The 20977-nt window shown below is 34.1% G+C and overlaps 4 protein-coding genes and 1 pseudogene across 5 annotated transcripts; 2 read left to right on the top strand and 3 right to left on the bottom strand.

Annotated features, from left to right (window-relative positions):
• The first annotated feature begins 1887 nt into the window (after nucleotides 1–1887).
• On the top strand, nucleotides 1888–2690 carry LOC108807781 (putative F-box only protein 15). The gene is made up of 3 exons (XM_018580027.2): nucleotides 1888–2227; nucleotides 2350–2563; nucleotides 2681–2690. The coding sequence occupies exons 1-3, from the start codon at nucleotides 1888–1890 to the stop codon at nucleotides 2688–2690; spliced, it is 564 nt and encodes a 187-aa protein (XP_018435529.2).
• A 2370-nt stretch (nucleotides 2691–5060) lies between these two features.
• LOC130504446 (uncharacterized) lies at nucleotides 5061–7893 on the top strand. Of its 2 annotated transcripts, none has more exons than XM_056999056.1 (9): nucleotides 5061–5456; nucleotides 5569–5778; nucleotides 5926–6025; nucleotides 6645–6698; nucleotides 6838–6943; nucleotides 7134–7216; nucleotides 7384–7445; nucleotides 7535–7631; nucleotides 7781–7893. In XM_056999056.1, exons 2-9 carry the CDS (start codon nucleotides 5573–5575, stop codon nucleotides 7793–7795), a joined length of 723 nt encoding a protein of 240 aa, XP_056855036.1. In that variant the 5' UTR covers nucleotides 5061–5456; nucleotides 5569–5572; the 3' UTR covers nucleotides 7796–7893. The 2 variants fall into 2 exon arrangements, with proteins under 2 accessions (XP_056855036.1, XP_056855035.1); XM_056999055.1 differs by having other exon boundaries at nucleotides 5074–5456; nucleotides 7739–7893.
• A 350-nt stretch (nucleotides 7894–8243) lies between these two features.
• LOC130494761 (probable aldo-keto reductase 6) lies at nucleotides 8244–10269 on the bottom strand. Its single transcript, XM_056999053.1, has 5 exons — nucleotides 9910–10269; nucleotides 9616–9819; nucleotides 9148–9320; nucleotides 8964–9066; nucleotides 8244–8855 (listed from the first exon to the last, which is right to left on the bottom strand). The coding sequence occupies exons 1-5, from the start codon at nucleotides 10132–10134 to the stop codon at nucleotides 8517–8519; spliced, it is 1044 nt and encodes a 347-aa protein (XP_056855033.1). The 5' UTR covers nucleotides 10135–10269; the 3' UTR covers nucleotides 8244–8516.
• Nucleotides 10270–10620: 351 nt separating this feature from the next.
• On the bottom strand, nucleotides 10621–12386 carry LOC108810477 (probable aldo-keto reductase 6). Its single transcript, XM_056999054.1, has 5 exons — nucleotides 12107–12386; nucleotides 11803–12006; nucleotides 11512–11684; nucleotides 11324–11426; nucleotides 10621–11222 (listed from the first exon to the last, which is right to left on the bottom strand). The coding sequence occupies exons 1-5, from the start codon at nucleotides 12326–12328 to the stop codon at nucleotides 10884–10886; spliced, it is 1041 nt and encodes a 346-aa protein (XP_056855034.1). The 5' UTR covers nucleotides 12329–12386; the 3' UTR covers nucleotides 10621–10883.
• Nucleotides 12387–15696: 3310 nt separating this feature from the next.
• On the bottom strand, nucleotides 15697–16719 carry LOC130504445 (pentatricopeptide repeat-containing protein At1g60770-like; annotated as a pseudogene).
• Nucleotides 16720–20977: the final 4258 nt, after the last annotated feature.

Below are 20977 nucleotides of genomic sequence, written 5' to 3' on the forward strand. Positions count from 1 at the left end.
CCCAAAATCTGTTAAGGCGTAGGAGAATCCATCTAACACATAACTAGTAGTCTTTTCCTTCAGTTTCTCACGGTTTTTGGCTACTGAATTGCAGAGAAGGCCATACGCAGCAACTCCCCAAGGATACTTTCGAACCTTCTCAAGATCCATGACCACCATGATGTATTTGAGGGAGATATTGACTTTCTCATCTCTCGCTAATACCACACAGAGAATGATGGCCAGGTAGATCAGTCGTATGCGATCTGCATTGTTCCACTTCTTAACAGCTTCCTTGTCCTTATTCCACAGGTTTAAGAGTGTAACTGTTCCATCTTTTCTCCTCAACACCTTTCTCCAGAAACCACCATCATATTTCCAGTCTTCGAACTCCTTAACAGAGATACTAGTATTGCACTCAAACCTGTTTACTGTGTGGCACTCTTGTAATGAAAATCGAAGTGGTCTCCTCGCAAAGATAAACCAAAGCTCGTGCATCCTGTAAGTCAGCAGCTCCCTGCACAAGAAGCTGTGTATCACTCTCGCGGAGTACCCGAGACCATTCTCGTGAAGCTTTAAATCTGAGAAAAACGGATCTTTTTCACAACATCCAACTCCTTTGGCAGCCACTTTGTGAACTTTTTGATAATGTAGTCGATCCTGTAGTTGTTATTGATCTGAGTCACTTGGAGCTCCTCGCCCCCTTAAAAATCCTCTTTGGTAACTCCTCAGACATATTTACAAGCCATGAAAAAAATGTTAGTTCAACATGTTAAAGTATCAATATCATCACAAAAATAATTAGATCAAAAACAAGCGGACAACATTAGCTACATGAAAATCGGACACAATTATCTAAGACTACAAAACACAATAAAAGGACAATACTCTACATTATTAGCGGAAAACAAACTGTTACCAAACAACAACAATTTGTTCGATCAATCAATCAATAACAAGCATGTCTAGAACCGTGAAATGAGAGAAAAAACTATTGTAATGAGAGCACACAAACAAACAAAAACATATTCTAGAACACTTTTTTCCAATCGAACCACAATTATCTGAGATTACAAACACACAATCAAAGAACAACTACTCTACATTACAATCGGAAACCAAAAGCTACATGAAAACATACACAATCGGACAACATCAACAAGATTTGAAGTCCCTATTTTTCTCCCTTTCGAAAAACCTTAATCAATTTTCTAAAAATACAAATAAAAAACATTAACATGCAAAGACTTAATCGTGGTGTATAACATGATTAACCATCCCAGGAACAAATCAACTTTAAGAAACATGAAAAATCGGTTAAAAATATATAGTTTAAATGGAAGAACACTTTGATTTCGTGTTAGATGAGAATCAATAGAAGTAATCGAATAACTTTGTTTATTGTTGGTAGGTCAAAGGAAATCTATTTTCTTGTTCTACTACTCTCCTTTCCTTCTGTATACTATCTTGGTTGACCATATGGTATTGACCCATCAAGTCATATATTTCTAACTATTGCTTCGCATTTTTTTAAATCTGTATATATTAGGTTGGTGACCACATGGTATTGTCCCATCAAATCACCAACCAATCATAAAGCAACCCCTCATCAACCTACTCAAAACTCTTTCAGAGCGTCCATGGCTTTTTCAACTCTGCCACTCGATTTGACAAAAGAAATACTCTACAGGACTCCGGCAGAGTCTCTGGTCCGAGCAAAGGTGACATGCAAGCAGTGGAACGATCTCATCAAGGACAAGAGTTTCATCTACGAACACTTCCATCGCTCCCCGGAAAAGATTCCTAAGAGCTGACCAGACGGTAAAAATCTTGGATCTGGTGAACAGAACACGTTCAAACTCACCAATCCCAGATGAGCTCCAACTTTCGATATCAAATGTCATAGCCATGGTTCACTGCGATGGACTCATGCTGTGTGTCTGGAGTGACAAGAAAAAATTTAAATTCCACAACATCGCCCTTTGGAATCTCCTCACAAGGAATTTCAACTTGGTCGAGCCTAGGCTCGCTCGAGAGGCTCAACGGTTCCTGATGGATGATCACTTCGGGATCGGATACGACGTTAACAAGCCTCGAGGTAATTACAAGATCTTGATGTTTTCAGCTGATCACTATGGTGAAGCAGTGGTGGAGATTAACGAGTGCATGTCGAAATCATGGAAAACGCTTGATGATTCCAAGGTTGATTGGGAAGCAGATCCCTGGTGCAATGGTGTCTCTGTCGTGGGTAACATGTATTGGCTTGTCAAGAAGAAGACTATAAACAACATTGTAGCTTTTGATTTCTCCGTTGAGACATTCAAGGACATATGCTTTTTTATCATCTCCCTTATGATAATAATTATCTAGGCTCCTTCGATGGGGATAAACTGTCTTTGCTACATCAAAACCAAAACTATCCAAGTCCAATCGAGGTGTGGATTTCGAGCAAGCTGGCTGTTGGGAATGTCACGTTTGCCAAATATTTCAGGGTGTCCAGCCCTGATCTCCCGGCGTTTCGTTACCTTACATTTTGGCCTTATCCGGTATACTGCATTGCCAAGCACAAACGTATCATCGCATGGTATGCTAAGTTTTCTACTCGCTTGATTCTTTGTGAAATTGATAATGGTGGGGTAAGTAATCAATATGTGATAAAACAAGACTATTTGGATGATTGTTTTGGCACCCCCTTTTGTAGCTACGTCTAAAACCAAGTCTGGTTTCCCTTCCATGATAAGAGATGGATATAAGAGAAGATGGTTGTTTTAAGCTTTATTATATTTTATAAGTTGTATGATGTTGATCTTATGCACTGAAATAAATGTTTTACTGAGACTGACATTGGTTTTGGTATGGCTAAATATGCAACTTATTGGAAAAGTTCTTTTATCTCAATTTGAAAAAAAAAAGAAATCATTATATAGTAAAATTTGATTAAATTCTATTTACATATAAAGAGTAAAGAAAGATCTACAGATTACCCCTAGAAAATATATAAAGAAGGCAGGACATTGCACTTTGTACCATTTTCTGAAAAAAAACATTTGTTTTGCAAATGATTAACAACATTAACAGATTATTATTAGATTGAATTCCGGGAGGGAAAATAAGAAAGAAAGACACGGTTCTGTTGGTTTACTGCAACTAACATTGGTTTTGGTAAGACACCCTTGGGAGGCAGGGGCCGAGCTAGGGTGTGGGTAGGGGGTGCCTGTGCACCCATAATATTTTTGAAAACTAATGTATTCTTTAACAAAATTTTAATGTGCACCCATAATAATTTATAACTTGCACCCATAAAAATAGACAATTCCTGAATAAACAAAACAAAACAATTCTATTTAACAAGACAAACACAAGTTAGTCACTTTAAGAAATCAATATAACTTGAATTTTGAAGCCAACCATTATCCTATGTTATGATGAAAATATGCATTAAAACAATATTGTCATATTTTTGATTTTTTTTCAAAATATGTGCGTTAAACCCTACGAAAATATTAAGTTTTGGTTTAAATGCTCTATATTTTTAAGCTTATACTCATTAATGTTGTTTAAAATTTTGTAATAAATTTATACATTTTTATCAATGTATGATAAACTCTCTTTCATGGTACATGGACATCGTTCTAGTTTTTTAACAATTAAATTAGTAAAACTTTATATGCCATCTAAATCATTGGACTTACCAATATGAAATTTTTATTCTTGAGAGAAACAAAAAAAATAAAAGGTTTCAAACCTCTTTGACCATCATCCTATGTCAATACATGATGAAAATATGCATTTAAACAAGAATATCATATTTATTGATTCTTTATCAAAATTTGTGGGTACCCCTACGAAAATATAATTTATTTTGTTAATTTCTCTACATAATGAAGTCTATAATCAATAAAGTTGTTTAAAATTTTCTAAATGCATTATAAATTTGTATTAATCTATTAATTATAAACTTTTTTCCATGGTACATGGACATCATTCTAATTTTTTTTAACAATTGTTTTAATAAAATTTTATATGTTGCTTAAATTAGTAAACTAACCACTGTGAAATCTTTATTCTTGTGGATAAACGGAAACAATAAATGTTTCAAACCTCTTTAAACATTATCTTATGTCAGCATATATTTATTAAAAAAATATTGTCATATTTTTGATTTTTTCTCAAATTTTGTAGGTTACACTACGAAAATATTGAGCTTTTAGGTAAATTCCCCTATATACTGAGTTAATACTCTTTGAGAGAAACAGAGAAAACAAAGGTTTCAAACATCTTTGACCAGCATCCTATGTCAATACATGATGCAATTATGCATTTAAACAAGATTATCATATTTATTGATTTTTATTCAAATTTGTGGGTTAAACCTTACGAAATTTTAAATTTTTCGTTAGTTTCCCTATATACTTATGTTTATACTCATTAAAGTTGTTTAAAATTTTCTAAATGCATTATAGATTTGTATTAATCTATTATAAAAAAATTTCCATGGTACATGGGCATCGTTCTAATTTTTTAACAATTTTTAAAATAAAACTTTATATGTTGCTTAAATTAGTGGATTAACCACTATGAAATCTCTATTCTTTTGGATAAACGGAAATAATAAAGGTTTCAACCCTCTTTGAACATTATCCTACGTCAGCATACAATGCATATATTTATTAAATAAATACATGTATTCATAATAAAACATGTATATTTTAAATGAATGAAGGAGAATAATAAATTATTCTCTATTCATTAAAATTATATCATTTGCAGAATTTTTTTACATTTAGTTTTTTTTTTAAATAATTTTATACTTCAAATTATAAAAAAATATTCTTTATTAAATTTAGGAAAAAATAATCTTTTTATCATTTTTATTATTATGTTTCTTTTTTTTTGCCTCAATTGTTTGTTTAATGGTTTTCACTTCGTATAGCAATAAATAAGTAAATACATGTGGAGATACTTAAAGCAATAAGTGGCATAAAAAAACTTAATATTTCATTGAAAATAGATACTCATATCTAATAGCATGTTGCAATATAGAAGAGAAAAATGTTCCAAAGTGAATGTGACTGTATTATTCACAAAATTGCGTTGAGATTAAAAAATGATTCAGGAACGAACCTTCTCTCTTCAAAGAGTGGACAAGCACAAAAAGCTAAAACCGCAATGGAATAAAAAGTGCTTCTGCTCCAACCAAAAGAACAAAAAAAAAAAAGAGAGGAATAACCAAATTAATTCCACCATTTTTACTCTCTCTCTCTCTCCTCGCCCGCTTCTGCAATTCGAAAGTTTTGGCATCTCCGCGAATCAATCACGTCTGTAAAATCTCCACCGTCATCTCTCTTTGCGGATCAATCGAAGTTTAGGTCGTGTTGCTTCACGATTTCATCTCCATCTGCAGCACCACCGATCGCTGAGGGGTTTAGGGTTTTGCTCCGGCAAGGCGTAATCATCGTCTTTTAGCTAAATCCGAGGTGGGTTTCTCTTGGGTTTAATCAATTCTTCTTCTTCTTCTTTTTTTTTCCGAATTGGCTAAAACCCTAAATCGAACAATGTTTTTTTTTTTTTTTTGGGCGTGATTCTCAGATCAATGATTCCGATGGATGATAATTACTGGGTACCAAGCACTAGCACGACCGGTTTAGTATTTCCGGCTAATTCGAGCATGACTACTACTTCCTCTGGTTTCCACCTTACTGTAAATCCACCAGCTGGAACTGGAATCAAACATGAAGCTACTTTGTCCGTTGACTGGTCTGTTGAAGAGCAGTTTATTCTGGAGAAAGGTCTTGCAAAGTACATGTTTCTTCCCTCTTTATCTCCTTTTGTTTTTTTTCTTCTCTTGGTGCTTCGTAGCTATTAGTCAATGTTCGAGTTAGTTCTCTTGTTCTTGTTTTTTTTTTTTTTGCTTGCATGAAACCTTTTTTTCTTGCCAATTTGTAGGTTTAAAGGTGAACCACAGGTTACCAAGTATGTAAAGATCGCATCAACTCTGCCAGATAAAAGTGTACGAGATGTTGCTATGAGGTGTAAATGGATGACTGTAAGCTTCTAACTCTTTTTCATTATGTTTCACTGACCAGCTTGCATACTTTTCTTTGTATTCCTTCCTGCATCATACTGTCCTTTTGCTTGTGAGATGAAAGAAAAAAATGAAATTAATTCAGCATTGCGAGAGATATTTCTATAAATGTCATAAATGTCTGTCTTATGTATTGTGCTAGGAGAGACATAACACGTATTGCTGACGATAGATCTGGCTTTCTAGTTGTTCTGGAGTCGTGTTGCTTGATTTGACCCTAAGCCGATAACCTTAATGTGATTACCCTGAAACTTATATCGCTTTATGGGTCATGTTAGATAATCCTTGGTCTTTCCGAACTTTCTGGAATTGATTTTGACATGTAACCCTTTGATTAAGGGTAATATTTGTGCTACCTTCAGTATGCCTTTTACAGTGTAGTGAGTTAAACAAGTTTGTGTGCTAAATAATACCTCATAGGCTTATTTTTGGGACTCGTTCAAACAAAAAATTTCAACATTACTGCTTTTAAACGTTCATAATAAGTAGTAACTGCTAGTTTGCTATTATTTTATCTTTCAACTAGTTACATCTATGACCTTTAAAATCTCTTGGCTAAGAATGGTATCCTTTTTTACAGCAAAAACGAAGAAAAGGAGAAGAACATAGTGCCACAAATATTAATTATAGAAAGGTGTGTTTGCTTAACCAAACTCTAGTGTATATCTTTTTCTTTATCAAGTAAACATATAATTGTAGATAGACTATGTTATATTTTGCTTTAGAAGAGGTTATTAGCTGCAACTGACTTTTTTTTTTTTTAATTGATTAAGGCGGTGGATTTACCCCCAAAACTGAACATGTTCTCCACCCTGCCACAACAAAATGCTACATATGTCATGAACCCTATGTGCCAGAGTGCACGAGTGCCTTTTGAAGGTTAGTACTATCTGGGTCATAGACTCACAGTATTGTCGGCATCATTACCTTCTTCTCTCTTTCCTGCAAATGATATAACGGTAAAGAAGTATTAATTCAGAGAGAATAGCCAACCTTGTTAGCTTGATACATTATCCTCAGCTGTTACACTTTCAGGTTTCATATATATTCCAAACTCCTGTTTTCTTAGGTGCAAGTGATGCAGTTATTGAGCTTCTACGGCAGAATGCTCAAGCTTTTAGTCAAATTTCTTCAAACCTTTCTGCGTGCAAGGTATTTGATTTGCATTTTTTGTTTTACCAATAGTAAATAGGTAATCTGAGCCAAATGCTAGTTGGTAGAGAAACATTGGCACATGGGCAAAAAAATTGACTAAAAAGATCATTGCTCCTATTTTTCACATGCAGTGATCATCCTAACATTCTATTTTATGCATACAGCCACAGGATAACATCAGTCTGTTTTATCTTGCAAGAAATAACATCAGTTCCATCTTGAATGAGTATGTGGATCTATTTGCACGATCAATCACTAATGATACATTTCCTTTGTCGTCTTTCTCCTTCTCTTGATTTGTTATCATTGCTGCAGCATGAAGCAGATGCCTGGTATCATCAGCCGGATGCCACCCCTACCTGTTTCAATTAACAATGACCTTGTTAGCATGTTAATGACGAGTACACGACGGGTAAGCAATCTTGCATTTACTCTGCAGACGGTGTGGATAAGACCCTTAAGTAGTTTGGTTTACTTCACATTTGATGTTAAAATAGAATATTTTTATCTGTCTCTCAGCCGAGCTCTTATATCATTCCTTCGAGTATCCATCTGAAGCAGGAACCAAGGAACTGATGGGGGACCTGGACTGAAGAAAACAAGCACAGAAAACTGGTGAAATGGCAGTTGTTGGATGTGGCCTGGACTGAAAGAAGATGGTTTTTCACCTGCAATATTATGGGATCTTGTAGAACCCTTGGTGCTGTCGGCTAGATTTTGCGTGGAAAGGGTTAACAGCTGGTTAACCAAAAAAACTTTCTAAGATATGAATAGGTTGCACATATCCGTGGTAGAGTTGGTTGTATAGATTAGCTGTTTGTGTAAGGTTTTAGATGAGAGTTATTTACGTTTGTTTAAGAACACATCTTTTGTAAGTTTTTGGTTTTCAATCTTTATATCCATTTCATACTTTATGCTCAGATTAGCTGTCACATGATACGGCTTCTCTTGAATGGTTGCTACTTGCTAGTCCATTGACCATGAAACTTACCTCTATTATTGAGTTTCAAGACATGTGTATCACGCTTTTCCCAATTGTATTGCTCCATTGAGAAATTTAAGCTGAGCAACACAGTCTACATGGGGAAGAAAATTCACTAAAATAATATTGATTGAAGACAGAATACATGCACCCTAGTATTAGGGAAGAGAAACGAATCTACTTACTTAATCAAGAGCTCAAAACAACATATATAGATATATAAATAAATATATATGTATGAGTAGCCCTAATTACATGGGTTATGAAAACTTCTTTTGGGTCTCAAAGCTTGGGAGTTTGTGTGTGCTTCAGTAATTAGACTTCTTTCCAAGAAGACAATGGTGGAGTTTCAGCGTGGTCGTAAGTAGTTATTATGTCCCAATATCGCTCTCCTTTCACGAAATCAGGTCTAGCAATGGCTTCAAGCTCAGCCATGTCATCAGGACTGAGTTTCACGGATAAAGCTCCAATGTTCTGATTAAGGTTTTCGATTTTGGTGGTTCCTGGAATGGGACAGACATCATCTCCTTGGTGGTGAACCCATGCAAGAGCTAGTTGTGCAGGAGTGCAGCTTTTTCTTGTTGCCATCGCTTCGACTTTCTCGAAGACAATCTTATTGTGGTCTAGATTCTCCTGTTTGAATCTCGGTAAATCCTGTGATAGAGCAATATCGACAAGCTAAACAGTTAACTAGATGACTCTAAATTTTGAAATATTCATACACAAGATGGAACAGAGTATATGAATCAATTGTTTACTTGCCTTTCGAGGATCACCGTGCTCAAGATTCTCAACAAGTTTGGTTCCTGATGCCAAGAAGCCTCTTCCTAGAGGACTATAAGCTACAATTCCAATCCCAAGTTCCCTGAAGATATATAAGGAGGCTATATGACTTCAACATGTAAACAAAGAGGAAAGCTATAGCTGATTATGATTCCTCACACACCTGCAGGTGGGAATGATATACTCTTCGACGTCTCTTGACCATAAGGACCATTCTATCTGCAGAGCGGTTATCGGATGCACAGCATGTGCTCTTCTGATAGTTGAGGCAGAGGCTTCAGACAAACCTATGTATTTTATTTTACCTTCTTCAACTAGCTTCTTCTGTTCTCCCATCTTTAAGTATATAAATCATAAGTTCAACAAAATAAAAAAGCAAAAAAAAAAAAAAAAAAAATAATATATATATATATATATATATAAAGGATAGCAATCAAAATCAGCACCAAGAAACAGAATATTAGTTTTCTCATGAACACGGTACAATCATCACAAGCATGTCTCAGACTCCAAGCTATTATTCATCTCATTCTATGAGTTTCATCAGTAACTTTTTTTTTTTTTGGAACTCAGTTTCATCAGTAACTTGAAACACAAGTTTGGAGTAAAACTGAAACCAAGAAGCCATTACCGTGACTTCGATGGGGACAGTGGTATCAATCCGATGCTGGTAATAAAGATCAATAGAGGCAACACCAAGACGCCTTAAGCTTGCCTCACAAGCAGACCTCACATAGTCTGGATCTCCCCTAAAACCTAACTTTCCATCTACAGAAGTAACGAGCCCAAACTTTGTGGCTAATTCAACTTTCTCCCTCAACCCATCTTTCAAAGCCTGTCAATGGAAAAAAAAAACACGAACAGCTCTGATGATTGGCATGAAGCTTAAACCCTAAACTCTAAATAAGTCACTAGTTTTGTTTACCTTTCCTAGGAGCAGCTCATTTGTCTCGGGGCCATAATAATCGGAGGTGTCTAAGAATGTGATTCCAGAGTTAATGGCGTGACGAAGAAGAGCGACGGCCTTGGTCTCAGGTGTCGGCGCGCCGTAGAAAGCGGAGAGACCCATGACACCAAGTCCCTGAGCTGAAACCTCAAGGCCTTGGCTCCCCAGCTTCATCCTAGGAACTTTGTAAGCTTCTTCCGCCATTGATGAATAAATCTTTCGAGGATTCAATGTTTCGACGCAAAAAAAAAAAGTTTTTGGAGCATAAGGAGAGAAGCCAATGGGATCTTATTATAGAAGTGGATAGGCGCCAGATTGTAGGTTCGAAGTCAAAAAGCAAAGAGGACAAAACAAAATTGTAGTCTCTCAATACTTTTCAGTCTTGTACATTTGACTGTATACACAAAACAAAATTGTAGTCTTTCAAGACTTTTCAAGAGTGTTAATGTGTGTTTGTACAACTTATACTTGATGTTTACTTTCTCTCCCAGATCATGCTTACATCATTTGCCACGTGTAATAGCCCATCTCTATGAGATTAACAAACTGTATTGCCACATAATATCATTTTTTACACGTAAACATGCCACTTAAACTTAGAGTAAACGTTTGACTAAAGAGAACACGATCATTGTACGAGGAAACCTTTATTTGTTCATCTGTCTGAAAATTTGAATTAAGAAAAAAATGTCATTTAAATCATCAACTTTTAGATTAATATAAACTATCAACTTTTTTCGTTAACAACAGTAACATTGGTCAACGACTAGACCATACTTGATCAAATTATTAAATTGCAAGACAAAAACCAAACATTATTACATAAAACTTGTTCTTTCTTAGGCAATGGATTTTTCTTACTGCAAACTCGCAGACCCATCCATTAACCTGAACTTATTCAAACACACAGAAACAAACTAAAGCACAATAAAACGGCATTCCAAAGATGCGATTTATGCTGCTTTCCAAGAAGACAGTGGTGGAGTCTCCGAGTCCTTGTAAGTAGTCATGTCGCTGTCGTATCGTTCCCCTTTCACAAAATCAGGTCGGGCAATGGCTTCCAGCTCAGCCATCTCTTCAGGAGTAAGCTTCACAGATAAAGCTCCTATGTTCTGGTTCAGGTTTTCAATCTTGGAGGTTCCTGGAATGGGACAGACGTCATCTCCCTGGTGGTGAACCCATGCAAGAGCTAGTTGTGCAGGAGTGCAGCTTTTCTTTGTCGCCATCGCCACAACTTTCTCGTAAAGAATCTTGTTGTGCTTTAGATTCTCCTCTTGGAATCTCGGTAGACCCTGTAAACAAATCAAACAGAACAAACTAAGATAACTCCAAATCTTGAAATATGCTCAAACAAGATATTGGAACAGAGAACTGAATCCTTAGTGTTACTTGCCTTCCGATAATCATCGTCCTCCAAATTCTCAGCAAGCTTAGGTCCTGCTGCCAAGAACCCTCTTCCTAAAGGGCTATAAGCTACAATTCCAATCCCAAGTTCCCTACAAGAGTTGAGATATGAATTAAACATGTAAACAAAGAGAAAAGAGTTATGTCTGATTTTGATTCTGATTCCTCCTCACGGACCTGCAGGTAGGAATGATATCTTCTTCCACGTCTCTTGACCACAGGGACCATTCTATCTGCACAGCAGTTATCGGGTGAACAGCATGTGCTCTTCTGATAGTTGAAGCAGAGGCTTCAGACAAACCTATGTATTTTATTTTGCCTTCTTCTACTAGCTTCTTCAGTTCTCCCATCTTTTCAGACAGTTTCATCAAACCACAAGTTAAGAAAGAGCCCTCGTTCTCCATGAATAAGCTATAACTAACTTTGAACACAAGTTTGGAATATAAGATTGAAACCAATAAGCCATACCGTGACTTCGATGGGGACAGTGGTATCAATCCTATGCTGGTAGTAAAGATCAATGGAGGTAACACCAAGACGCCTTAAGCTTGCCTCACAAGCAGACCGTACATACTCTGGATCTGCCCTAAAACCAAATTTTCCATCTTCAGAAGCAATGATCCCAAACTTTGTTGCCAATTCCACTTTCTCCCTCAACCCATCTTTCAAAGCCTGAAAAGTGTAAATACCTTAATGATTGGCATGAACCATAATCCTTAAATCATAGCTTGAAGACTCTAATCCCAAGTTCAAAACGAAGAGTTTTGTTTACCTTGCCCAGGAGCAGCTCGTTTGTCTCGGGGCCGTATATGTCTGAAGTGTCTAGGAATGTGACGCCGGCGTTAATGGCATGACGGAGAAGAGCGACGGCGTTAGTCTCTGGTGTTGGAGTACCGTAGAAGGCAGAGAGACCCATGCAACCAAGTCCCTGAGCTGAAACCTCAAGGCCTTGGCTCCCAAGTTTCATCCTCCGTACTCCACAAGCTTCAGCCATTGATGAATCAAAGAGACAGATAATTTAAAGAGAAAATGTTTTGGTGAATTCAGAAGCAGATCAAAGTGGTATTTATAGGAGTGGAGACTGGAGTGGGTGTGGCATTGCTATGGGCTGGTTAAGTGTTTCGGAGTTTTTTTATTAGTCAAAGAAAAGTCTTATGAACTTTACATTTTGTTTGTTTTATTTTAGTAGTTTTTTTTTTTGACTAAAAAAAATTAATTATTTTAGTAGTTTGTTATGATTAAAAGGAATATAATCTTATATATTTTTGACGTCATTGATGATTTCACATCAGTACTCACTGTTTGATTTTCCAACATCTTTTTATAATTTTAAATTACGGCCCTCTCTAAGAAAATTATATTAAATACACTAGTTGGAATAATCATTGACAATATAAAAATTATTGTTTTAAAAATATACATCTAAAGATATAACTAGATAAGGTGACTCCCATTATCAAATGTTTTGCTTTCTAAACACTGATTAGCATTTAAATACATAAAGAATGAAAATAGTAGTAAAAAATAATCACATAACCTAGCATCTATACTATTAAAGTACAAGCACATTTGGATTTTTACTCTATTTACCCCTATTAAAAAGACTTTCTTTTGTATTCATTAATGACATTTTGGACATTCTGCATTGGTTTCTTTTTTAATTGTTTTTGGTTTATCATTAACCACCGGTTTCCTAATTCAATTTTGGTATGTGATTATTCTGTGTTTGATACTGCATTATTTTAATATTTTTTCAACCGGACATGTTTGAAACTGCATCGTTTTTCTCAAACTATTTAATGGTTTGGTTTTAAACCGCTTTTTCCTAAATATAATCCCAACTATCTAACAAAAATTATTTATAAAAAATAAAAATTGTTTATTGGTTCAACCAGTGGTTCAACCGGTAACTGGATTTCGATTTTAGTAGTTTTTATTGGATTTTTAAATTTTGTTTTTTTTTCAAACCCAAACTGAATTTATCTTTGATCAACCGGTAATCCGTTCAACCACAGGTCTCAGTCGAATTTCAAAACACCGATCAAAACTATAAAACTGTTATATTGATTTATATTTAAAATATCTAATTCAAAATTAAAAACCTAAAAATACATGTATAATATAGTTTTACCGAACATAAATCTGGATATAAAATACATATATGAGACGGATTATATAAATACATATACAAGATAAATGTGATTATATAAAATTTTCACCAAACATAAATCCGCGCTTTGAAAGCGCGGGTCAAAATCTAGTTATAGACTTATAGCAAATAACTTTACTGTTTTATAGAACGATTAACATTTTATGACTGTTAATTGAAATATTAAATTTAAATATTTATATTCTTTAAAAATTTATGCTAAATGCTAAGGGAAATTTTTTTTTATGCTAAGTGTTTTTTAACTTGTGTTAATATATTTGTAAAATTTTAAATAAAGAAATATAAATTTGTTACAGTTATTGATTTTTATAATTGTTGGACCTTAATTCACTATTGGAATAATAAGAAGTGTTTACTTTTGGTATAGTATATTTAACATAACCTAGCATTATATACTTATAGTAATAACTTTACTGTTTTATAGAACGATTTAACATTTTATGACTGTTAATTGAAATTTTAAATTTAAATATTTATATTCTTTAAAAATGTATGCTACATGCTAAGTGAAAAAAAAATTATGCTAAGTGTTTTTTTAACTTGTGTTAATATATTTGTAAAAAATTTAAATAAAGAAATATAAATATGTTATAGTTATTGATTTACATAATTGTTGGACCTTAATTCACTATTGGAAAATAAGAAGTGTTTACTTTTGGTATAGTACATAATTGTTGGACCTTAATTATCTATCGGAATTAATAACTATATAAAAAATTAACAATGTTTTAATGATAAGAACAATTTTAAATTGATTTAATTTTCAAAATTAAATTAAAAATATTTTAAAAGATGTTTTTAAAAAGAAATATTAATTTATATCTATAATTTAAAAAAAAAAATATTTTATCTATTTAACATATAAATTATGACTTATTTCATATGTGATTTTTTATTTAGACCCATTTAAAAATCAAACATTTAATGTTTTTAACATGTAATACAATTAATTTACACCTTCCTTTCATAGACGAAACATTTGATATTTATTTATATCGTTATATAAGATTTTAGTCTACTGTTATTAATGTCTGTATATTCTCCTGAAACCAATTCGGTTTTACTATTTAAACATCTATAATAAATTGGTTTAGTTAATCACTATATAGTATATACCAAATTATATATTATGTAGGTTTAATTTAATTCAATTTCCACATATACTTTAAATTTAGAAATAAAAAATGTTATGTAAATGAGTATTGTTACATAAAATTTTCTTGTCAAATAAGTTTTGTTACAAAAAAATAAAAATTTATAAATTTATAGGAATAATATTATAATTCATATAAATATTATTATAAAACTAGATAATATGTAACAAAAAATTGTGTTAATTTATTGACATATTTTATCGTGAAATATTTTAGTATTAAAGAAAACTTGTGTGGATCAAAATCTAGTTTAGTTATTAAAATGGGAAAATATATTAGTTGGTTTTCAAAACAGTTTGAATCTTTTATCTCATTGTGTGTGTCGGTCGTGACAACCAAATCCATCAAAAATAACTTAGAAATACGTAGAAAACAAAAACTATCAATGAATTTTCAGCAATATGTTACAAAATCTGTTAGAAATTCGAGCGTCACAGCCTCAGTAATAAATACAAAATCGTCGAAAATTGACCAGCTTCAAATGAAAGATAAAGCGAAACCGGGCTTCGTAGCCTGGTGGTAATGGAACCTCGGCTGAGGTGCCCGCCACCCAGCTTCGAAACCCGGCCACAGCGATTTAACATCCTTACTGCTGGGGCGCTGGACCCCTTCGGGGGATATTTGGGAAAGTGGCTGCCCAGACACCAGAGATATCAAAAAAAAAAGATAAAGCGGTGGTCGCCGCCTCGCCATTCTACCTTGGTTTCAGTGTTGCATAGTACTTTGTGTTTTACTTGCAAAGATGACGAACACAAATTGGAGTCTTTACGGGATTTTCAATTGTACATTGAATTGTATTATTTTGCTTTTAAAATTGAAGGATTTTAAGAGAATATAGATTCTAAATCTTTTAACAAAAATAATATAATTTTTGACAAGAGTAATGACATATTCTAGGTAAATAGGGTCCAAACACGGCCCCCATTGTATGGTTGTATTAGATAATACTCGAGTTATGACCATCACTAGTTTCCGGCCGATTGTTCATCGATCACTTTAGCTCTAGGTGCTGACAAATCATCACAAAAGAGAGAGAGCAAGAGAAACTTAATTAGATTATCTGGATGAGGGCATTGGATGTTCCAAGATTCCCAAAAAGAGAGAGTTTTGTTGTCTCAACTGTAACAAACGGTCATATGTGAACTTAAAACAGACCCATAAGATTTGATTTGCGGATTCTCAATCATATAAAATGAGCCTACTCTTATAACCAATAAGAAACAGAGCTGTGAGAATAGCTAGTGTCTTGCCTGAAGGAGAAGAGAGATGGAACAGAACTTACTCACTCTCCGTGACATAATTCATCAAGAAGCTTCTGTGTCGCTTTATTAACCTCAACCTTTTCCATCTTCAGACGCTGGCGCATAGCAGGATGACTCTTTCCTGCTGCTGCATACGTTCTTACCAATGATTCAAAGATCTCTGCGCCTATATCATCAGTTCCCTTCTTTAAAATCTCCAACAAACTCTCAGCTCCATTAACCCCTCGAACTGGCTCATCAAAGTACTAATTGCTTCCTGTGACGGCAACCACTTGCCACCATCTCCTTTGCCGATAGAAACTGCCTTAGATATACACTCAAGTGCTTGAGCCGTATCCCCACTCTTTACATAGTAAAATCCATGAAGATCTCCCACGTTTTAGCATTTGGCTTTCCACCTCTTCTTGGAGCTTTCTCCTTGAGCTCTTTTGCTTTTTCGATGAGACCATCTTTCGCATAAGCCCCAATCATCACATTCACAACCCTGATGTCATAAGTAGTACAGTTAGCTTGCCACTCCTTGAACAGTGTCTCTGCACCAGGCACATCTTTCAAGTTCACCACCACTTGTATCATGTTCAGATAAGCTACATTCGCGACTTCGGAGCTTCTTGATGGTATCTCCGACTTCCCATTTGAAGACGTGCTTAGTGCCCTTTAGGAACTGATTCAGCTGCTGACGCACGCTCACCTCTGATCCCCCGTCCTTGAAGAGGCGGTGGTATAGAGGTTCGTCGAGGTACTTCTTCGTCGATCTCTTTACGATGTCTCTCGGTCGGCTCAGATGTCGCAACGCCATTTTTTTTTGCCCCGTCGTGGTGTCTCAATCTCACTGAGGTTTTTCCGGTAAAACCTAATTTGACGACTGTCAAGCTTGAGAGAAATGGAGGAGATGAGAGAGACAGGCTATGGACCTTTTTAATGGGCTTCTTGGTTTATTGCCCCACTGTAGCAACTATACATATTTGTACCCAAGTTATTTTTTTGTCAACGCCTTCAAAGAAAGCGATGACTAAGGCTTTTTGAATGGTGACATGAGTTAGACTTTAATTAAGTTTGAGTTTCACAAATGTTACCAATCATAATCTACTTTAAACTTTTTGAATTAATGTTTGAATTAGAATATGTTATGTTTGAGTTACGAGTTTGAGTTGCCCTTTAGTAAATTAGATAAATCAAATCATAATTCAACATCAAACAAATCTCATGTATTAGAAGTTGAGTTAGTATTCGTTTTGCAATTTGTTAGTTAAGTTACCGGTTACTTTTTGTTTTAAATAATTTAAAATTTTTAATACACTACACCACTATTGTGAAAGTTTCACGTCACTTTCCATTAGTTAATAAATCATTTTTAAAAAATGTATAGTTACTAACTACTCAATCAAATATTTATTAGCTTTCATATTTTATTTAAATTTTCTATAAATATTATTTTGTTAATTATGTTTAGTAACTAAAAATTGACATAAATAAATTCTATCAATCAACATATACACATTGATATCAAAAATATATGCATACTGTTAAACCTAATATATTTCCTTAAATTTTAATTTATATATTTAAATTATTTTATCAGATATATAATAAATGTTATTTTTACTGATATTTAAATTTATTTTTAAAATCACAAATACTGCAACTTATACATCAAAAATGTTATCAATTAACTATTTTCAAATATATTTATACATCAAACATACTACATAACCCTACAGTTTCTACCACATTATTTTTTACTGCAAGTTACATCAAATTAAAATTTTTATTGTAACTCAAAGTTAATACTATATGTCACCAGTCGAAGCCAGATTATGCCCGTTGGTTTCAACACCTTCCACATCATTTTCTTTCTCATTTATCTAATAATTCAATATCCACCTATTTACAATTGTTTATTGGATTTTATTCAATACCCTACTATATAATTGCTTTTTAATAAATTTTTTTTTTCTTATATTTTTTGTAATTATATATTAAAAATTATTGAATAAGATCAAGTTACAAAATTTTAGAATCAAACAAATGTTTTAAATAATTTTATTTATTTTAGTTTATTTTAAATTTAATATAAAATCAAATATTAAAGACGGAAAAACAGACTTTATTACAAAGCAATAAAACTACGAGAAAAATAACATATAACACAATACATTAATAAGCACACATCATAAATAACAAAACACATGTAGCTTAATCAGTTCAATAAACTCAATCGACAACCATGGAACATTCCAAATTTTTCCTATATGAGTTTGACTAGATCTGCTTGCAATTGATGATGTACATGATTTCCAAATGCAAGTAGCAACTTCAGTCGAAAATAGTTGTGGTGCATTAGAACCACTTGCCTCAGATTGATCATAGTCGGTTCATTGTTGAGCATATGTATCTCGTTCATCTTCAAAAATGATGGTATGCAATATGATACATGACTTTATTATAATAGCAAAATCGGAAATATCCCACATACGAACTGGTTCACGAATGATTTTAAATCGAGCCTGCAATACTCTGAATACACGTTCGATGTTCTTCCGCCAACCTTCCTGAACTTGTACAAATAACTTGTCTGGTTCACTTTGAGGAAGCCTAATCGATTTAATGAAAGTAAGATAAGAAGGATAGACACCGTCAGCTAGATAATACGCCTTAGTATACGGACATTGGTTCACACAAAAGTTCTCTTTTAGAGTATTTCCTTGTTCAACATCATCGAACACTGGTGAAAGATCTAGAACGTTTATATGGTGTAATGTGTCGAAACGTCCAAAAAAGCATGACAGATCCATAGATCATGGGATGCGACTCCTTCAAGAATAATAATGGGGTTCCCTTATCTTCCAGAGTAAATTGTCCTTATCAGGCTGTAGGACAATTTTTCTATTCCCAATGCATACAATCTATACTCCTAATCATCCTCGTTCACAAACATGCAAAATTCTCTGCACGTCATCTTGAGTTGGGGCTCTGAGATACACTTACTCATACAATTGTATGATTCTCTTACATAATCTACGGAAGCACTCCAAAGTTGTAGTACCTCCAAATTTGATGTATTCATCCACTATGTCAGATAATACCATATGCTAACATTCGCATGGTCGTGGTATATTTTGATAATGGAGATATACCTTCTTTATTAGCTGCACCAAATAGTTGGGTGAAGTAGTCGTCACTGCTTGATGGATCCCCAACAATTGGAGGAAAACTTGTTTCGCATCCGGAATCGTCGACGGAATATTGCATTGTCATATGTAGGTTGATTGGAAAAGTAGTCGTCAATTAGCCTTTGATTTACAGCTGTATGATCTCTCTTATGTATCTTCTCTTGTTATTAGATGGATATTCTTGCTCTATTTTTTGTCACGCTCCCTAAAATGGTTGAGGATATAACTCTCTTTAATTTCAGATTGCTTTTTGTAATTTTCGATATCAAAATAAGATTTTGATGGATCTATTGAAATTGTTTTAGTAAGTTGAGATTTATTTTATTGATATATAAATATGGGTGAATGAGTCCCCATTTATAGGAAAATTAAATCAACAAATTGAGTAGTTGGAGGAAAGTATTAAACGATGGTGAGTAGTTGGATGATAATACTGATGAAAGTCACGGGCACTTGACAACATTATTAAAGCATGGTGAGTGGTTGGAGGATAAGACTGATGAAAGTCACGTACACTTGACATCATTATTAAAGCTTGGTAAGTGGTTGGAGAATAAGATAAATAAAAGTCAGAGGCACTTGTCATCATTATTAAAGTATGTTGAGTGGTTCAAGGATAATATTCTCCAAATAAAAAATGAAAGACACATATTACATTTTTAAAATAGAACATGAAAAACAAACATTATTAAAGTATGGAGTTACATGATATAGACAAGTATAGAGTGACATGATACAGACAGCCAATTAATTTTCAAATAATTTGTCTCTTAACTGTTTGAACAGCTCTTTGCTCTGGTCATTGAGATGTTTCTTTTCATTTAGCTTCAACCACATCTTCTTAGCCCGAGTTTTTTCTTTCATGAACCAGTTTGCTTCTCCTTGCCTTTGTGTTGTCTTTTTCGTCTTTTTTGACTCCTCTTGCAACATGGCTATATTTCCAAGCTCCTCTTGCAACATGGCTATGTTTCCAAGCATTCCAACTCATGTGCCTTGATTTGTATGAATTCAATAAATATTCATTGACCACTTGCAAAGCTGAACCCTTACCTCCTTTTTAGCTTTTTTTAGCCGAATCCCTCCCCATTGGACGAGCACTGGATCTACAGAGTTGAAGTCACTAGCATCACTTTCATGAGCTTTCTTAGATCCACTACTTCAAGAGCCAGTATTTCTTTTTACCTGACTACCATAACGTGGTTGATCACAGACATCAAGCCATTCATATTAAATTAAAATGTACATTCTTTTCACCTGAATATAGCTCATGTGCTTTCGCCAATACATCATTCTCCGACCACTCGGTTTGTTGTGGACGCTTAGCGTTATCATAAGAACAGATCCATTTCCCCAATATTTTGTTTACATAGTTGAAATGATTTCTGCGGGATATCAAGTTTCTGAAGTGTAATAAGAAGTCTAGGTAGATTAATTTTGTAATTGACCATGTTTGAATTTTTAAGAGAAGACTTTTACAGGAGAACTTCTATAGAAATATTATTTCAACCACATGTTTGACCAGAATCTCAAAATAAAATTAAAGAAGACTTCTTGAAATTTTTTGTAATTAATATCAAATTTTTAAGTTTTAATTTTCAATTTAAAAACTAACCTACCCAGACTCTTCCTTGAGAATTCACTATAAGAAACTCGAGTATTAATTGCGCCATGAAAATGCTATCTAACGATACTAGGGCTGGGCGTTCGGGTACCCATTCGGGTTTCGGTTCAGTCCATTCGGGTTTCGGGTTTTCGGGGTCAAAGATTTCAGCCCCATTCGGATATTTCTAAATTTCGGTTCGGGTTCGGTTCGGATCTTTACGGGTTCGGTTCGGGTTCGGATAACCCATTTAAAATGTTTTTAAATTTTCAAAATTCATTATA

The sequence above is a fragment of the Raphanus sativus genome, unplaced genomic scaffold (assembly GCF_000801105.2).
Source record: "Raphanus sativus cultivar WK10039 unplaced genomic scaffold, ASM80110v3 Scaffold1586, whole genome shotgun sequence".
In the NCBI taxonomy this organism is placed as follows: domain Eukaryota; kingdom Viridiplantae; phylum Streptophyta; class Magnoliopsida; order Brassicales; family Brassicaceae; genus Raphanus; species Raphanus sativus.

Bases quoted from the DNA above. Each gene is read 5' to 3' on its own strand.
- LOC130504446 (XM_056999055.1), top strand. From the start codon at position 5,573: ATGATTCCGATGGATGATAATTACTGGGTACCAAGCACTAGCACGACC. The intron at 5,779-5,925 runs GTACATGTTTCT...GCCAATTTGTAG, and splicing joins CTGGAGAAAGGTCTTGCAAA to GTTTAAAGGTGAACCACAGG. The intron at 6,944-7,133 runs GTTAGTACTATC...CTGTTTTCTTAG, and splicing joins TGCACGAGTGCCTTTTGAAG to GTGCAAGTGATGCAGTTATT.
- LOC108807781 (XM_018580027.2), top strand. From the start codon at position 1,888: ATGGTTCACTGCGATGGACTCATGCTGTGTGTCTGGAGTGACAAGAAA. The intron at 2,228-2,349 runs GTAACATGTATT...ATAATTATCTAG, and splicing joins CAATGGTGTCTCTGTCGTGG to GCTCCTTCGATGGGGATAAA.
- LOC130494761 (XM_056999053.1), bottom strand. From the start codon at position 10,134: ATGGCGGAAGAAGCTTACAAAGTTCCTAGGATGAAGCTGGGGAGCCAA. The intron at 9,321-9,615 runs GTAATGGCTTCT...ATATACTTAAAG, and splicing joins CTGTCCCCATCGAAGTCACG to ATGGGAGAACAGAAGAAGCT. The intron at 9,067-9,147 runs GTGTGTGAGGAA...ATATATCTTCAG, and splicing joins TATATCATTCCCACCTGCAG to GGAACTTGGGATTGGAATTG.
- LOC108810477 (XM_056999054.1), bottom strand. From the start codon at position 12,328: ATGGCTGAAGCTTGTGGAGTACGGAGGATGAAACTTGGGAGCCAAGGC. The intron at 11,427-11,511 runs GTCCGTGAGGAG...CAACTCTTGTAG, and splicing joins GATATCATTCCTACCTGCAG to GGAACTTGGGATTGGAATTG. The intron at 11,223-11,323 runs GCAAGTAACACT...ATTTGTTTACAG, and splicing joins AGGACGATGATTATCGGAAG to GGTCTACCGAGATTCCAAGA.